General features: G+C 36.5%; 1 protein-coding gene across 1 annotated transcript in view; it reads right to left on the bottom strand.

The window, feature by feature from the left end:
• Window positions 1–1,562: 1,562 nt before the first annotated feature.
• KLF8 (KLF transcription factor 8) overlaps window positions 1,563–13,096 on the bottom strand; it is a 370,714-nt gene continuing 359,180 nt past the window's right edge. Inside the window, exon 6 of the mRNA XM_024117399.1 lies at window positions 1,563–1,777. Within this exon, the coding sequence (XP_023973167.1) occupies window positions 1,596–1,777 (182 nt within the window). The 3' untranslated portion in view covers window positions 1,563–1,595. The remainder of the gene's footprint in view (window positions 1,778–13,096) is intronic.

Genomic DNA, 13,096 nt, shown 5'->3' with positions numbered 1-13,096 from the left:
CTAGAATTCTATGATTTATTCAGACTAGGTGGCCTTGGGAAGTAATAAACTGAAGTATTCAAGAGAGACTGGTTGAATATCTTCCAAGGAAAAGGGGTACCATATGAAGACAATCTTTTCCAGGAGACAGTCTGTGTCCACAATTAAGTGATGCAAACCTCCCCTCCCTGACCCCAGGAGAGGAAATATGCCATGTGGAGGTAGATTTGAGGTCCAGGGCCTGGAACAGAGGGTTTTATGTCCCAGAGACTATTATAAAACAGTCTGATTGGGTAACCAAATGTGTATATTGTGCAACATGTTATAATGGCTAAAATAAATGGCTTAGATGTTCATAGCAGTTGCAGAACATCGAATTGCTTTCTGTTTGTCAGTTTTCACTAAAAGCGTCTTATACTTCCATTTGAAACATAGGAATGCATGCTAAAAATGTCATGGACTTAACACATTTTTTTCTTCCAACCCCTCACCTCTGTATAACATGGCCCCAGTGTGTCATTTCTCATCATGCAATATGCACATAACAGTTGCTTTATGTAAACAGAAGAATAAACAGTACAGTGTAGCCCCTCAAGACACTGTCTCAACAGATTGCCGTTTGAATGAGACTTGTGATTATAGTACTTTTGATATCCTATCCAAAAAAAGTCCTCCTCTATTTGTTTTCAGGATCATCCTGGGTCTACTTGTTCCTGTCACTGCCCAACTTACTATCCTGGAACACTTTTTACCCTACTGGCATGTCGATGTGTGCTTTGAATTTTTGTCCAAATTTAACAAAACAAAGAATGTAATTGTGCAGCAAAATATTTAATCCTGAACTAGGAGGAGGAAGAAGAGGAGGAAAAGGAGAAGGACAAAAATATCCTTTCATTCCCTTTGATGGACTAAAGAAGCAAGAAGCACCAGCACTGTCTGAAAATCAAACTGTAAGAACAAATAGGATTGGCTTTACAAACCCTTAGAGCTTGGTATGGGACTCAGTTTATTCACTGAGAATGTGCCCTATACTCAGGACCCAAATCCCTGTAAATCTTATCAGCCAACTACAATGTTATGCCCTCTTCTGTCTAGGAACTTGAAAAAAGTCAATTTAGGACACTACCAACCACTTTGATGTACTGATTCAGAAATATGGATAAGAATTCTATAAAACAAGAGGAAAATAAGAACAAAAAGCAGCGTATGTTTGTTCACAGCCTTAAATTTGATTCCTGTTTTCTTATTGTAGGAAAAATGTCCTATCTCATAACAGGGACGGGAGGGGGGCAACCATGGGTGCCGCACTGGAATTCAACCCATGCGGAGGTTGAAAAAACTGGGGACTAGTCAGTGGAGAAATTAAGGTAGAATATAAAGAGTCCCTATGGAAGATCAGCTATCTTTTCCTCCAGTTTCGTCAGCCTGGCTCAGTGGACTGTTCCAATCCCATCCCAGAGGCAAGCTGAGTCAAAGAGGAAAAGATGGTCATGACCCCATTGCGCACGCGCGCGCGCGCGCGCGCGCGCGCGCACACACACACACACACACACACACACACACACACACACACAAGAAAGAGACCAGTGCATCTCTTCTAGTGCAGTCTGTGCCGCTCACATGGTGTCATGGCGCCGGCGGTGCAGAGACAGGTGGTCAGAGCGAGAAAAGCTACGATTGCAGTCTGTGCACCGGAAAGGCTTGATGCCTGTGTGCTTGCGGAAATGGCGGGTTAGCTCATCTGAGCGAGCAAATTTCCAGGAGCAGCCATCCCAGGTGCATTTATAAGGCTTCTCTCCTAAAAAAGGGAATATGACAAAACAAAGGGAGTCAGATAAGAGACGGTTGGATCCCGAAAAGATAACAGAATACATAACCTTTTATAACGTCAAAAAATTAAGCAATCACTTTAAAGACATGTTCTCTTTCACCTTTACTGAAGTCCCAAAGAGAAGCCACGATGGTTGAATGGAAAACACATAGGCTGTGCCTCAAACAGGCCTTTGCTTGAATCCTGGCTCTAGTACATAGTAGTTGTGTGACCTTAAATAAGTCACTTCTCCCTGGCTGGATCTCTGTTTTTTCATCTCTAAAGAGGGATAAAAATATCTCACAAGGTTGTATGAAACATTTTATCCTTTAAACACAGCCAATAAATGATAAAACTGGGATCAAATCCCAAATCTTTGACATTATCCACTATACCACACGGTAGTAACTGTATTTTCTCCTCTAATATCTCCCCCAAAATTATAGTCTAAAATAGAGCCATACACACAGGAAGAATGTGTGGTTCACTGGAATGGGTCTTCAGCTAAGACTACAGGCCTTTTTCTGTGAAAGATCAGAAACTCAATGGCATGGAATGGGGAGAGGAGAAGTGTCAAGTCAAACTTTTTGAAATAGTTACATGCTTGCTCAGTATCCCCAGGTTGCACCTGTGTTATATATGGAATATGTATGCTTTGGGTTAGAAAACTATATGAAAAAAAAAGTAATATAAAAAAACATTAACACAGTATAACCCCATAATGGTGTATATGTCACATAACACATATTTATATACTCAGAATAAAGGCAATATCAACACACTTAAATTTAAATTATGAGAGAAATTATTAACAGTGAGTGAATATCTGGAAATTGAGGATGAGAATGAGAGGAGAAGATGAGAATGAGGTGAGAATAGGACTTTCTCTTTTTACTTTTCACCTTTCTATATTGTTGGAATGTTTTAAAAATCATGTAGCAGTATCTTATAATAAAAATTTAAATGTAAAAAGGTAAGAAGCTATGAGCAAAAAATAAATATTAACTATGGTTAAGTTAAGGTTATGGGGTTAGGGTAACGATTGTTTTCTTTTTAATGTGTTTCTCTATTTCCCATCTTCTACGATGAGCATGTATAATCTTATAATCATAAATAAGAGATAAAGTAGGTATTGGGTTGGCCAAAAAGTTCGTTCGGGCTTTTCTGTAACATCTTATGGAAAAACTCGAATGAACGTTTTAGCCACCCCGTACAAAATGTATTGGTATTTTAATGGTCTTTCTTACTTTGGCTCTTTCTCTTCTTCTCCTTATAAATACTGCAGAGCATTTTATTTTATGTTGTTCTAAATTCTGGTGGTAATCTGGTTTGCATATGCTGTTTTTCAACTTACTGCTCAACACTTATCAATCCTCCTAAGTGCTTACTAATTAACTGTACAGCTTTCAAACAATGGGCAACAGAATGGAATTCACTCCGACTCACAGTTGTGGACAATACCAAGGCAACTATTTTGAGTATTAAAGATGCCAATTACTGATCATTTCAATATACAGAAATCGCTGCATTAGCTGCTAAGAAGAATGAGATAGAGTTGGATGTAGTGAGAACAAAAGATGACCAATGAAATGTTGTAAAATGGAAAGAAAAAGCTACTGAATGGCTATGCACCACACACATACACACACACAGAGTAGGATCCCATTTATGTTTCCGAAACTTCTCTACCTCTGTGTCTCTGTGTCTGTCTCTCTGTTTCTCTCTCTCTCCCTCTCTCTCACACACACAACCCCCAAACAAAGAGAAAAGATCTGGAAGACTACACAGCAAATTACCAGTGGAAAGGAGAATGAGACTGTAGATGACGTTTAGTGTGTAAATGGGATTTTTCAGCTTGGCCTATATAATTTATTCCATCTCCACACCTCCAAACACTGCTATACATTTTGTTGCAATCTCTCAAGAATTTCTCCTACTTCTATCTTCTCTACAATCAAGTGAAGAAAAATTGAATTGTAAAGCAGTGACACCCTGTGGTGATAAGAGCTCATTGCTAGAACACACAGATTACAGAATTCAGCAAGGAGACCAATTTTTCCTATTGCAAAAGCTGTTACCTTTTATTATCATTGAACAGGCTCCTGTTTGTGCTAATGCACTTCATGTGGCACAACTCAACTTATGACCTTCATCAATACATCAACGATATTGAAGAACAAAACATACATAGGGTAAATAATTAATAATATAAAATGTACATATTAGCTATGTGACAAAGTATGATATAAGTTCCAAGGCTTAATAATCTGTGGGCTAGTGTGAAGGCATTAAGCTTGAAACATTGGTAGGTTTAGATGGGTAGAACAGTAGGTGAAAAGCAACCCAGTCAGTTGGGGGCATGGGCTGGTAGGAAGTACCATAAATGATGCATGGGGCATGGGATCAGCCATCCTGAATTCTGTAAAAATCTTTACAGAATTTCTATGAGATGGTCCCTATTACAAAGGCCAGACTAAAGAATTTGGATTTTAGCATGAAATGTAGTGACATACCAAAGAAGGGGGCAATGAGAGTAGTCTGCTTCAGATATAGGCAATAAGGGGAATGCATTGACAATAAAGAATTTTAAAACAAACTAAACTAAAAGTTTGCTCTTTGTTATCATCATGTTCCAGTTGTACGTCAATGATAAGATACTCCTTCCAGCTATGACAACTCCCACTGCCCTGTCCCTCTTGGTACACCACTGCCAGAAGGTAGTGGTTGGGGTGTGGGGGGAGTGTGCAACACCAAACATTTTTGAACTTGAGAGTGACTTGATCAAATCTGAACGTTGAAATGATCTAGCCATGATATGCAAGATGGATTACAATGAATACAAGGCTACTGGTGTAATCTATTGTCTGGCACATACAGGTACTCAAATCATTTATTGATTTGATGAAGGAATCAAGAATAAATGTAACAGAAGATTGAAGTAAATAAAATCAGAAAAAAGAGAAGAGACATTACAATGGATGCCACAGAAATAAAAAGGATTATAAGGGACAATTATAAACAGTTATATGCCAAAAAACTAGACAACTTATAAGAAATGGATAAATTCCTAGAAACATAACCTACAAAAACTGAATTAAAACATAGTAAGCCTGAATAGGTCAATAAAAAATAAGGAAATTGAATCAGTAATCAAAAATCTCTGAACAAAGAAAACCCCAGGACCAGAGGTCTTCACAAGTGAATTCTACAAAACATTCAAAGAATTTATACTAATTCTCCTTAAATCTTCCAAAAAATGGGAGAGGAGGGAACACTTCCAAATTCATACCATGAGAACAGCATCACCCTGATATCAAAACCAAACAAAGCACAAGATAAGAAAACTATAGGCCAATATCCTTGATGAATATACGTGCAAAAATCCTCAATAAAATCCTAGCAAACTGAATTCAACTGTACATTAAAAGTATTATACACCATGATCAAGTTGGACTTATTCCTGGGATGATGCAAGGTGGTTCAATATACTTAAATCAATAAACGTGATAAAACACATTAACAAATTAAAAAATCTGCATGATCATCTTAATAGATGGAATAAAAGCACTTGAAAAAGTTCAATATCCATTCATAATTAAAATGCTCAACAAAGTAGGTATATAAGAACTTACTTCAACACAAGACATATATGACAAGAGCTAACATTAACATCATCCTCAATAGCAAAATACTAAAAGCTTTTTTCCTAAGATCCAGCACAAGGTAAGGAAGCCGACTCTTCCCCTTTCTTTTCAACATAGTACTGGAACTCGTAGCCAGAGCATTATACAAGAAAAGGAAATAAAAGGCACCCAAGATACTCAACATCACTAATTATTAGAGAAATGCAAATCAAAACTACAATGAAGTACCACCTCACACTGGTCAGAATGGCCATCACTAAAAAGTCTACAAACAACAAATGGTGGAGAGGGTGTGGAGAAAAGGGAACACTCATATACTGTTGGTGGGAATGTAAGTTGGTACAGTCACTATGGAAAACAGTATGGAGTTTCCTTAAAAAACTAAAAGTAAGGGCTTCTCTGGTGGCGCTGTGGTTAAGAGTCCGCCTGCCGATGCAGGGGACACGGGTTCGTGCCCCGGCCTGGGAAGATCCCACATGCCGCGGAGCGGCTGGGCCCGTGAGCCATGGCCGCTGGGCCTGCGCGTCCGGAGCCTGTGCTCCGCAACGGGAGAAGCCACAGCAATGAAGTACCACCTCACACTGGTCAGAATGGCCATCACTAAAAAGTCTACAAACAACAAATGGTGGAGAGGGTGTGGAGAAAAGGGAACACTCATATACTGTTGGTGGGAATGTAAGTTGGTACAGTCACTATGGAAAACAGTATGGAGTTTCCTTAAAAAACTAAAAGTAAGGGCTTCTCTGGTGGCGCTGTGGTTAAGAGTCCGCCTGCCGATGCAGGGGACACGGGTTCGTGCCCCGGCCTGGGAAGATCCCACATGCCGCGGAGCGGCTGGGCCCGTGAGCCATGGCCGCTGGGCCTGCGCGTCCGGAGCCTGTGCTCCGCAACGGGAGAAGCCACAGCAGTGAGAGGCCCGTGTACCGCAAAAAAAAAAACACCAAAAAACAAAAAAAAACTAAAAGTAAAGTTGCCATGTGATCCAGCAATCCCATTCCTTGGCATGTATCTGGACAAAACTAAATTTAAAAAGATACATGCAACCCCTATGTTCATAGCAGCACTATTCATGATAGCCAAGACATGGAAACAACCTAAATGTCCATAGCCAGATGAATGGATAAAGAAGATGTGGTACATATATACAATGCAATATTACTCAGCCATAAAAAAGAATGAAATAATGCCATTTGCAGCAACATGGATGGACCTGGAGATTATCATACTAAGTGAAGTAAGCAAGAGAAAAACAAATACCATATGATATCATTTATATGTGGAATCTAAAATGTGACACAAATGAACCTATCTATGAAACAGAAATAGATTCACAGACATAGAGAACAGACTTATGGCCAAAGGGGAGAGAGTGTGGGGGAGGGATGGATTGGGAGTTTAGTGTTAGCAGATGCAAACTATTATATATAGAGTAGATAAACAAGGTCCTACTGTATAGCACAGGGAACTATATTCAATATCCTGTGATAAACCATAATGGAAAAGAATATAAAAAAAAATGTATACATATGTATAACTGAATCACTTTGCTCTACAACAGAAATTAATGCAACATTGTAAATCAACTACACTTCAGTAAAAGAAAGGCACCCAAAACAGAAAGGAAGAAAAAAGTTATATTCATTTGCAGATGATATGATCATATACATAAACAACACCAATTTTTTTAACATCTTTATTGGAGTATAATTGCTTTACAATGGTGTGTTAGTTTCTGCTTTATAACAAAGTGAATCAGTTATACATATAAATATTATCCTCAAGTCCATTCTCTAGTAGGTCTGTTTCTTTATTCCCGTCTTACCCCTATGTTCTTCATGACTTTTTTTTTCTTAGATTCCATATATATGTGTTAGCATATGGTATTTGTTTTTCTCTTTCTGACTTACTTCAAAACCAAATTTTAAACAAACAAAAAACTGACCTAATTAAAGGATTTAGAACTAATTAAAGAATTCAGTAAACTTGCAATGTACAAAATCAAAAGAGAAAAATCACTCATGTTTCTAAACACAAACAGCAAAGTATCTGAAACAGAAATGAAGGAAACAATACAATTCAAAATAGCTACAAAAAGAATAAAATACTTAAGATTAAATTTAACTAATGAGGTTAAAGACTTGTACACAGAAATTTATACAACACTGATGAAGGAAATTAAAGAAGGCACAGACATCTTTCCATCTGGAAAGATATCGCATGTTCATGGATTGGTAAAATTAATATTGTTAAAATATCCATAACTCAAAATGACCTACAGATTCAATGTGACTCCTATCAAAACCCCAGTGGTATTCTTTACACTAATAGAAAAAATAATTCTAAAGTTCATGTGGAACTGCGAAAGACCCTGCATAACCAAAGCAATTTTGATAAAAAAGAGTAAGGTTGGAGGCATTCCAAGTCCTGATTTCAAAATACATTACAAAGCTACAGTAATCAAAATAGTAAAGTACTGACATAAAAATAGAGATATAGTCCAATGGAATAGAGAGCTCAGATAGAAATACATGCATCTACAGTCAATTGATCTTCAACAACGTGTCTATAGCAAACAATGGAAGAATAATGTCTATGATGAATGGTGTTGGAAAAACTGGATATCTACATACAGAAGAATGAAATTGGACCCTTATCTCATATCATATACAAAAATAAACTCAAAATGGATTAACATCTAAAATGTAAAACCAGAAACCATAAAATTACAGAAGTAAACATAGGGGGAAGCTTCTTTTCTTTTATTGAAGTATAGTTGATTTACAATGTTGTGTTAGTTTCAGGTGTAGAACAAAATGAACTGAATCATTTCACTGTACACCTGAAACTAACACAACATTGTAAATATATATATATAAATATATATATTTGAAGTTATATTTATACATGTATATTTCTTACCAGATTATTTTCCGTTACAAGTTATTACAAGATACTGAATATAACTTCCTATGCTATGCAGTAGATCCTTGTTTCTTATCTATTTTAAGTATAGTAGTTTGTATCTGTTAATCCCATAAATCTAAATTATCCCTCCCGTAATCCCTTCCCCTTTGGTGACCATAAGTTTGTTTTCTATGTCTGTGAGTCTGTTTCTGTTTTGTATATAGATCCTTTTGTATTACTTTTTAGATTCTACATGTAAGTAATATCATATATTTGTCTTTGTCTGACTTACTTCACTAAGTATAATATTCTCTAGGTCCATCCATGTTGCTGCAAATGGCAATATTTCATTCTTTTTTATTGCTGAGTAATATTCCATTATATATACACCACATCTTCTTAAACCAATCCTCTGTTGATGGGTAACTGTTTTTTTTTTCCATGTCTTGGCTATTGTAAATAGTGCTGCTATGAACATGGGGTGCACGTATCTTTTCAAATTAGAGTTTTTATCTTTTCTGGATATATAACCAGGAATGGGATTGCTGGATCATATAGTAGCTTTACTTTTAGTTTTTAAAGGAATCTCCATACTGTTTTCAACAGTGGCTGCACCAATTTACATTCCCACCAACAATTTAAGAGGGTTTCCTTTTCCCCACACCCTCTCCAACATTTATTATTTGTAGATTTTGATGATAGCCATTTTGACCAGTGTGAGATGATACCTCATTGTGGTTTTGATTTGCATTTCTCTAATAATTAGCAATGTTGAGCATCTTTTCATGTCCCTGATGGCCATCTGTATGTCTTCTTTGGAGAAATGTCTGTTTAAGTCTTCTGCCCATTTCTTTATTGGGTTGTTTGTTCTTTTGATATTGAGTTGTATGAGCTGTTTGTGTATTTTGGAAATTAACCCATCGTTGGTTGCATCATTTGCAAATATTTTCTTCAGTTCCATAGGTTGTCTTTTCATTTTCTTTATGATTTTCATTGCTGTGCAAAAGATTTTAAGTTTAATTAGGTCCAACTTATTTTTGCTTTTTTTTCCTTTTGCATTGGGAGACTGATCTAAGAAAATGTTCCTATGATTTATGTCCAAGAATGTTTTGCCTATGTTCTCCTCTAGGAGTTGTATGGTGTCATGTCTTATATTTAGGCCTTTAAACCATTTTGAGTTTACTTTTGTGTATGGTGTGAAGCAGTGTTCTAATTTCATTGATTTACATTAAACTGTCCAACTTTCCCAACACCACTTGTTGAAGAGACTGTCTTTTCTCCATTGTGTGTTCTTGCCTCCTTTGTCATAGATTAATAGGTGTGTGGGTTTATTTCTGGGCTCTCCATTCTGTTCCACTGAGCTATATGTCTGTTTTTGTGCCAATACCACAATGTTTGGATTCCTGTAACTTTTTAGTATAGTCTGAATTCTGGAAGGGTTATGCTTCCAGCTCTATTCTTTTTCCTCAGATTGCTATGCCAATTCTGTTTTTTTGTAGTTCCATACAAATTTTAGGATTATTTGCTCTAGTTCTGTGAAAAATGTCATGGGTACTTTGAGAAAGATTGCATTAAATCTGTAGATTGCTTTGGGTAGTATGGCCATTTTAACAATATTAATTCTTCTAATCTAAGAGCATGGGATATCTTTCCATTTCTTTGAATCCTCTTCAATTTCCTTTATGAATGTTTTATAGTTTTCACCTCCTAGGTTTAGATTATTCCCAAAGCTTTTTGATGTGACTTTAAATGGTATTCTTTCAATGTTATTGTACAGAAATGCAACAGATTTCTGTATATTAATCTTGTATCCTGCTAACTTTCTTAATTCATTTGTTAGTTCTAATAGCTTTTGTGTGGAGACTATAGGGTACTCTCTAAATACAGAAGATCATTTCATCTCCAAATAGTGACAGTTTTACCCCTTCTTTTCCAAGTTAGATACTTTTTATTTCTTTTTCTTGTCTGATAGTGGTGGCTAGAAATTCCAATACTATGTTGAATAGAATTGGTGAGAGTCGGTGTCCTTGTCTTGTTCCTGAATTTAACTTGAAGGCTTTCAGCTTTTCACCATTGAGGATTGCATTGGCTGTGAGTTTGTTATAAATGGTTTTTAATATGTTGAGAAACATTCTCCCTATACCCACTTTTATGAGTTTTTATCATGAATGGATGTTGAATTTTGTCACATGCTTTCTCTGCCTCTATTGAGATGATCATGTGTTTTTTGTCTTTCCTATTGTTAATGTGGTGTATCACACTGATTGATTTGAAAATGTTGAATCATCTGGAATGAATCCAACTTGACTATGGTGCATGATACTTTTTAGGCATTGTTGAATTTGGCTTGCTAGTATTTTGTTAAGTATTTGTGCCTGAATATTCATCAAAGACATTGGCCTGTAATTTTCTTTTTCTTTTTATTTTTTTGTAGCGTCTTTGGTTTTGGTATCAGGGTGATGGTGGCTTCATAGAATGAATTTGGGAGTGTTCCATCATCTTAAATTTTTTAGGAATGGTTTCAGAGGGATAGGTAAAAGCCCTTCTTTGTATGTTTGATAGAATTCCCCAGTGAAGTCATCTGTTCCTGGACTTTTGTTTGCAGGGAGTTTTTAAAATTATAAATTCTATTCCACTTTTAGTGATTAATCTGTTTCTTTTTGAATCACTTTTGGCAAGCTGTATGTTTCTGGAAACTTGTCCATTTCCTCCAGGTTGTCCACCTTTTTGGTACATAACTTTTCATAGTATTCTATTATAATGTTTTTTATGTCTGTGTTATCAGATATTTCTCCTTTTTCATTTCTTATTTTATTTATTTGGGTCCTCTCTCTTTTCTTCTTGGTGAGTCTGGCTAGAATTTGTTGATTTTGTTTACCTTAAAAAACAAACAAACAAAAAACCCAAAACAGCTCTTGGTTTTATTGACATTTTCTATTATTTAAAAAAATCTATTTTATTTATCTCCCCTCCAATCTTCATTATTTCTTTCCTTCTGCTGACCATTGGTTTTGTTTGTTCTTCTTTTTTGAAATTCTTTTAGGTGGTAGGTTAGGTTGTTTATTTGATTATTCCTGTTTCTTGAGGAAGTCCTGTATTGCTATGAACTTGCCTCATAGAACTGCTTCTGCTGCATCCCATAAATTTTGTAAGGTTGTGTTTTCGTTTTTGTTTGTCTTTAGGTATTTTCTGATTTCTTCTTTGATTTCATCTTTGACCCATTTGTTATTTTAGTAGCATGTTTAATTTCCTCATGTTTGTTCTGTTTCTGTTTTTCTTTCTGTATTTAATTTCTAGATTCACACTGCTGTTGTCAGAAAAGATGCTTGAAATTATCTCCATCCTCTTAAATTTATGAGGCTTGTTTTGTTACCTAGTAAATGGTCTACCTCAGAGAACATTCCATGCACACTTGAAAAGAATGTTTATTTTGATGTTTTGCTTTGTTTTATTTTTTGGATATTGTGTCTTGTAGATATCAGTTAAGATCAACTGGTCGACTGTGTCATTTAGGACCTCTGGTGCCTTATTGAATTTTCTGTCTAAATGATCTGTCCATTGATGTCAGTGGTTATTAAAGGCCCCTACTATGGTTGCATTACTTTCCCTTTCTCCCTTTATGTCCCTTAGTATTTATTTTATATATTTAGGTGCTCCAATATAGGGTGCATACATTTAACAAGTGTAATATTATCTTTTTGTATTGATCCCTTTATAATTTATGATGTCGTTCTTTTTCTTTCTTTATGGCATTTGTTTGAAAAACCTACAACCAAGAATACTCTAATGAGCAAGGCTCTCATTCACATTCGATGGAGAAATCAAAAGCTTTACAGACAAGCAAAAGCTAAGAAGATTCAGCACCACCAAAGCAGCTTTACAACAATTGTTAAAGGAGCCTCCCTAGGCAAGAAAGACAAGAGAACAGAAAAAAAGAGGAAGGGAAGAAAAAAAGACCTACAAAAACAAACCCAAAACAATTAGGAAAATGGCAATAGGAACAAACATATTGATAATTACCTTAAGTGTAAATAGATTAAATGCTCCAACCAAGAGACATAGACTGGCTGAATGGATACAAAAACAAGAATTATATGTATGCTGTCTACAACAGACCCACATCAGACCTAGCAACACATACAGACTGAAAGTGAGAGGATGGAAAAAGTTATTCCAGGAAAATGGAAACCAAAAGAAAGCTGGGGTAGCAATACCCATATCAGACAAAATAGACTTAAAAAAAGGCTGTTGCAAGAGACAAGGAAGGACACTACATAATGATCAGGGGATCAATCCAAGGAGAAGATATAACATTTGTATATATTTATGTACCCTACATAGCAGAATATCAATACATAAAGCAAATACTAACAACCGTAAAAAGGGAAATCAGGGCTTCCCTGGTGGTGCAGTGGTTGAGAGTCTGCCTGCCGATGCAGGGGACGCGGATTCATGCCCCGGTCCGGGAAGATCCCACATGCCGCGGAGCGGCTGGGCCCGTGAGCCATGGCCACTGAGCCTGTGCGTCCGGAGCCTGTGCTCTGCAACGGGAGAGGCCACAACAGTGAGAGTCCCACGTACCACAAAAAAAAAAAAAAAAGGGAAATCAACAGTAACACAATAATACTGGGGGGCTTTAACACCCTACTTACACCAATAGACAGATTATGCAGACAGAAAATTAATCAGGAAACACATGCCTTAAATGACACATTAGACCAGATAGACTTAATTGATATTTATAGGACATTTCATCCAA

This window comes from Physeter macrocephalus, chromosome 21 (assembly GCF_002837175.3).
Source record: "Physeter macrocephalus isolate SW-GA chromosome 21, ASM283717v5, whole genome shotgun sequence".
Classification (NCBI taxonomy): domain Eukaryota; kingdom Metazoa; phylum Chordata; class Mammalia; order Artiodactyla; family Physeteridae; genus Physeter; species Physeter macrocephalus.
Note: the sequence above shows the minus strand (reverse complement) of the source record. Positions and strands in the feature narration are given on the sequence as shown.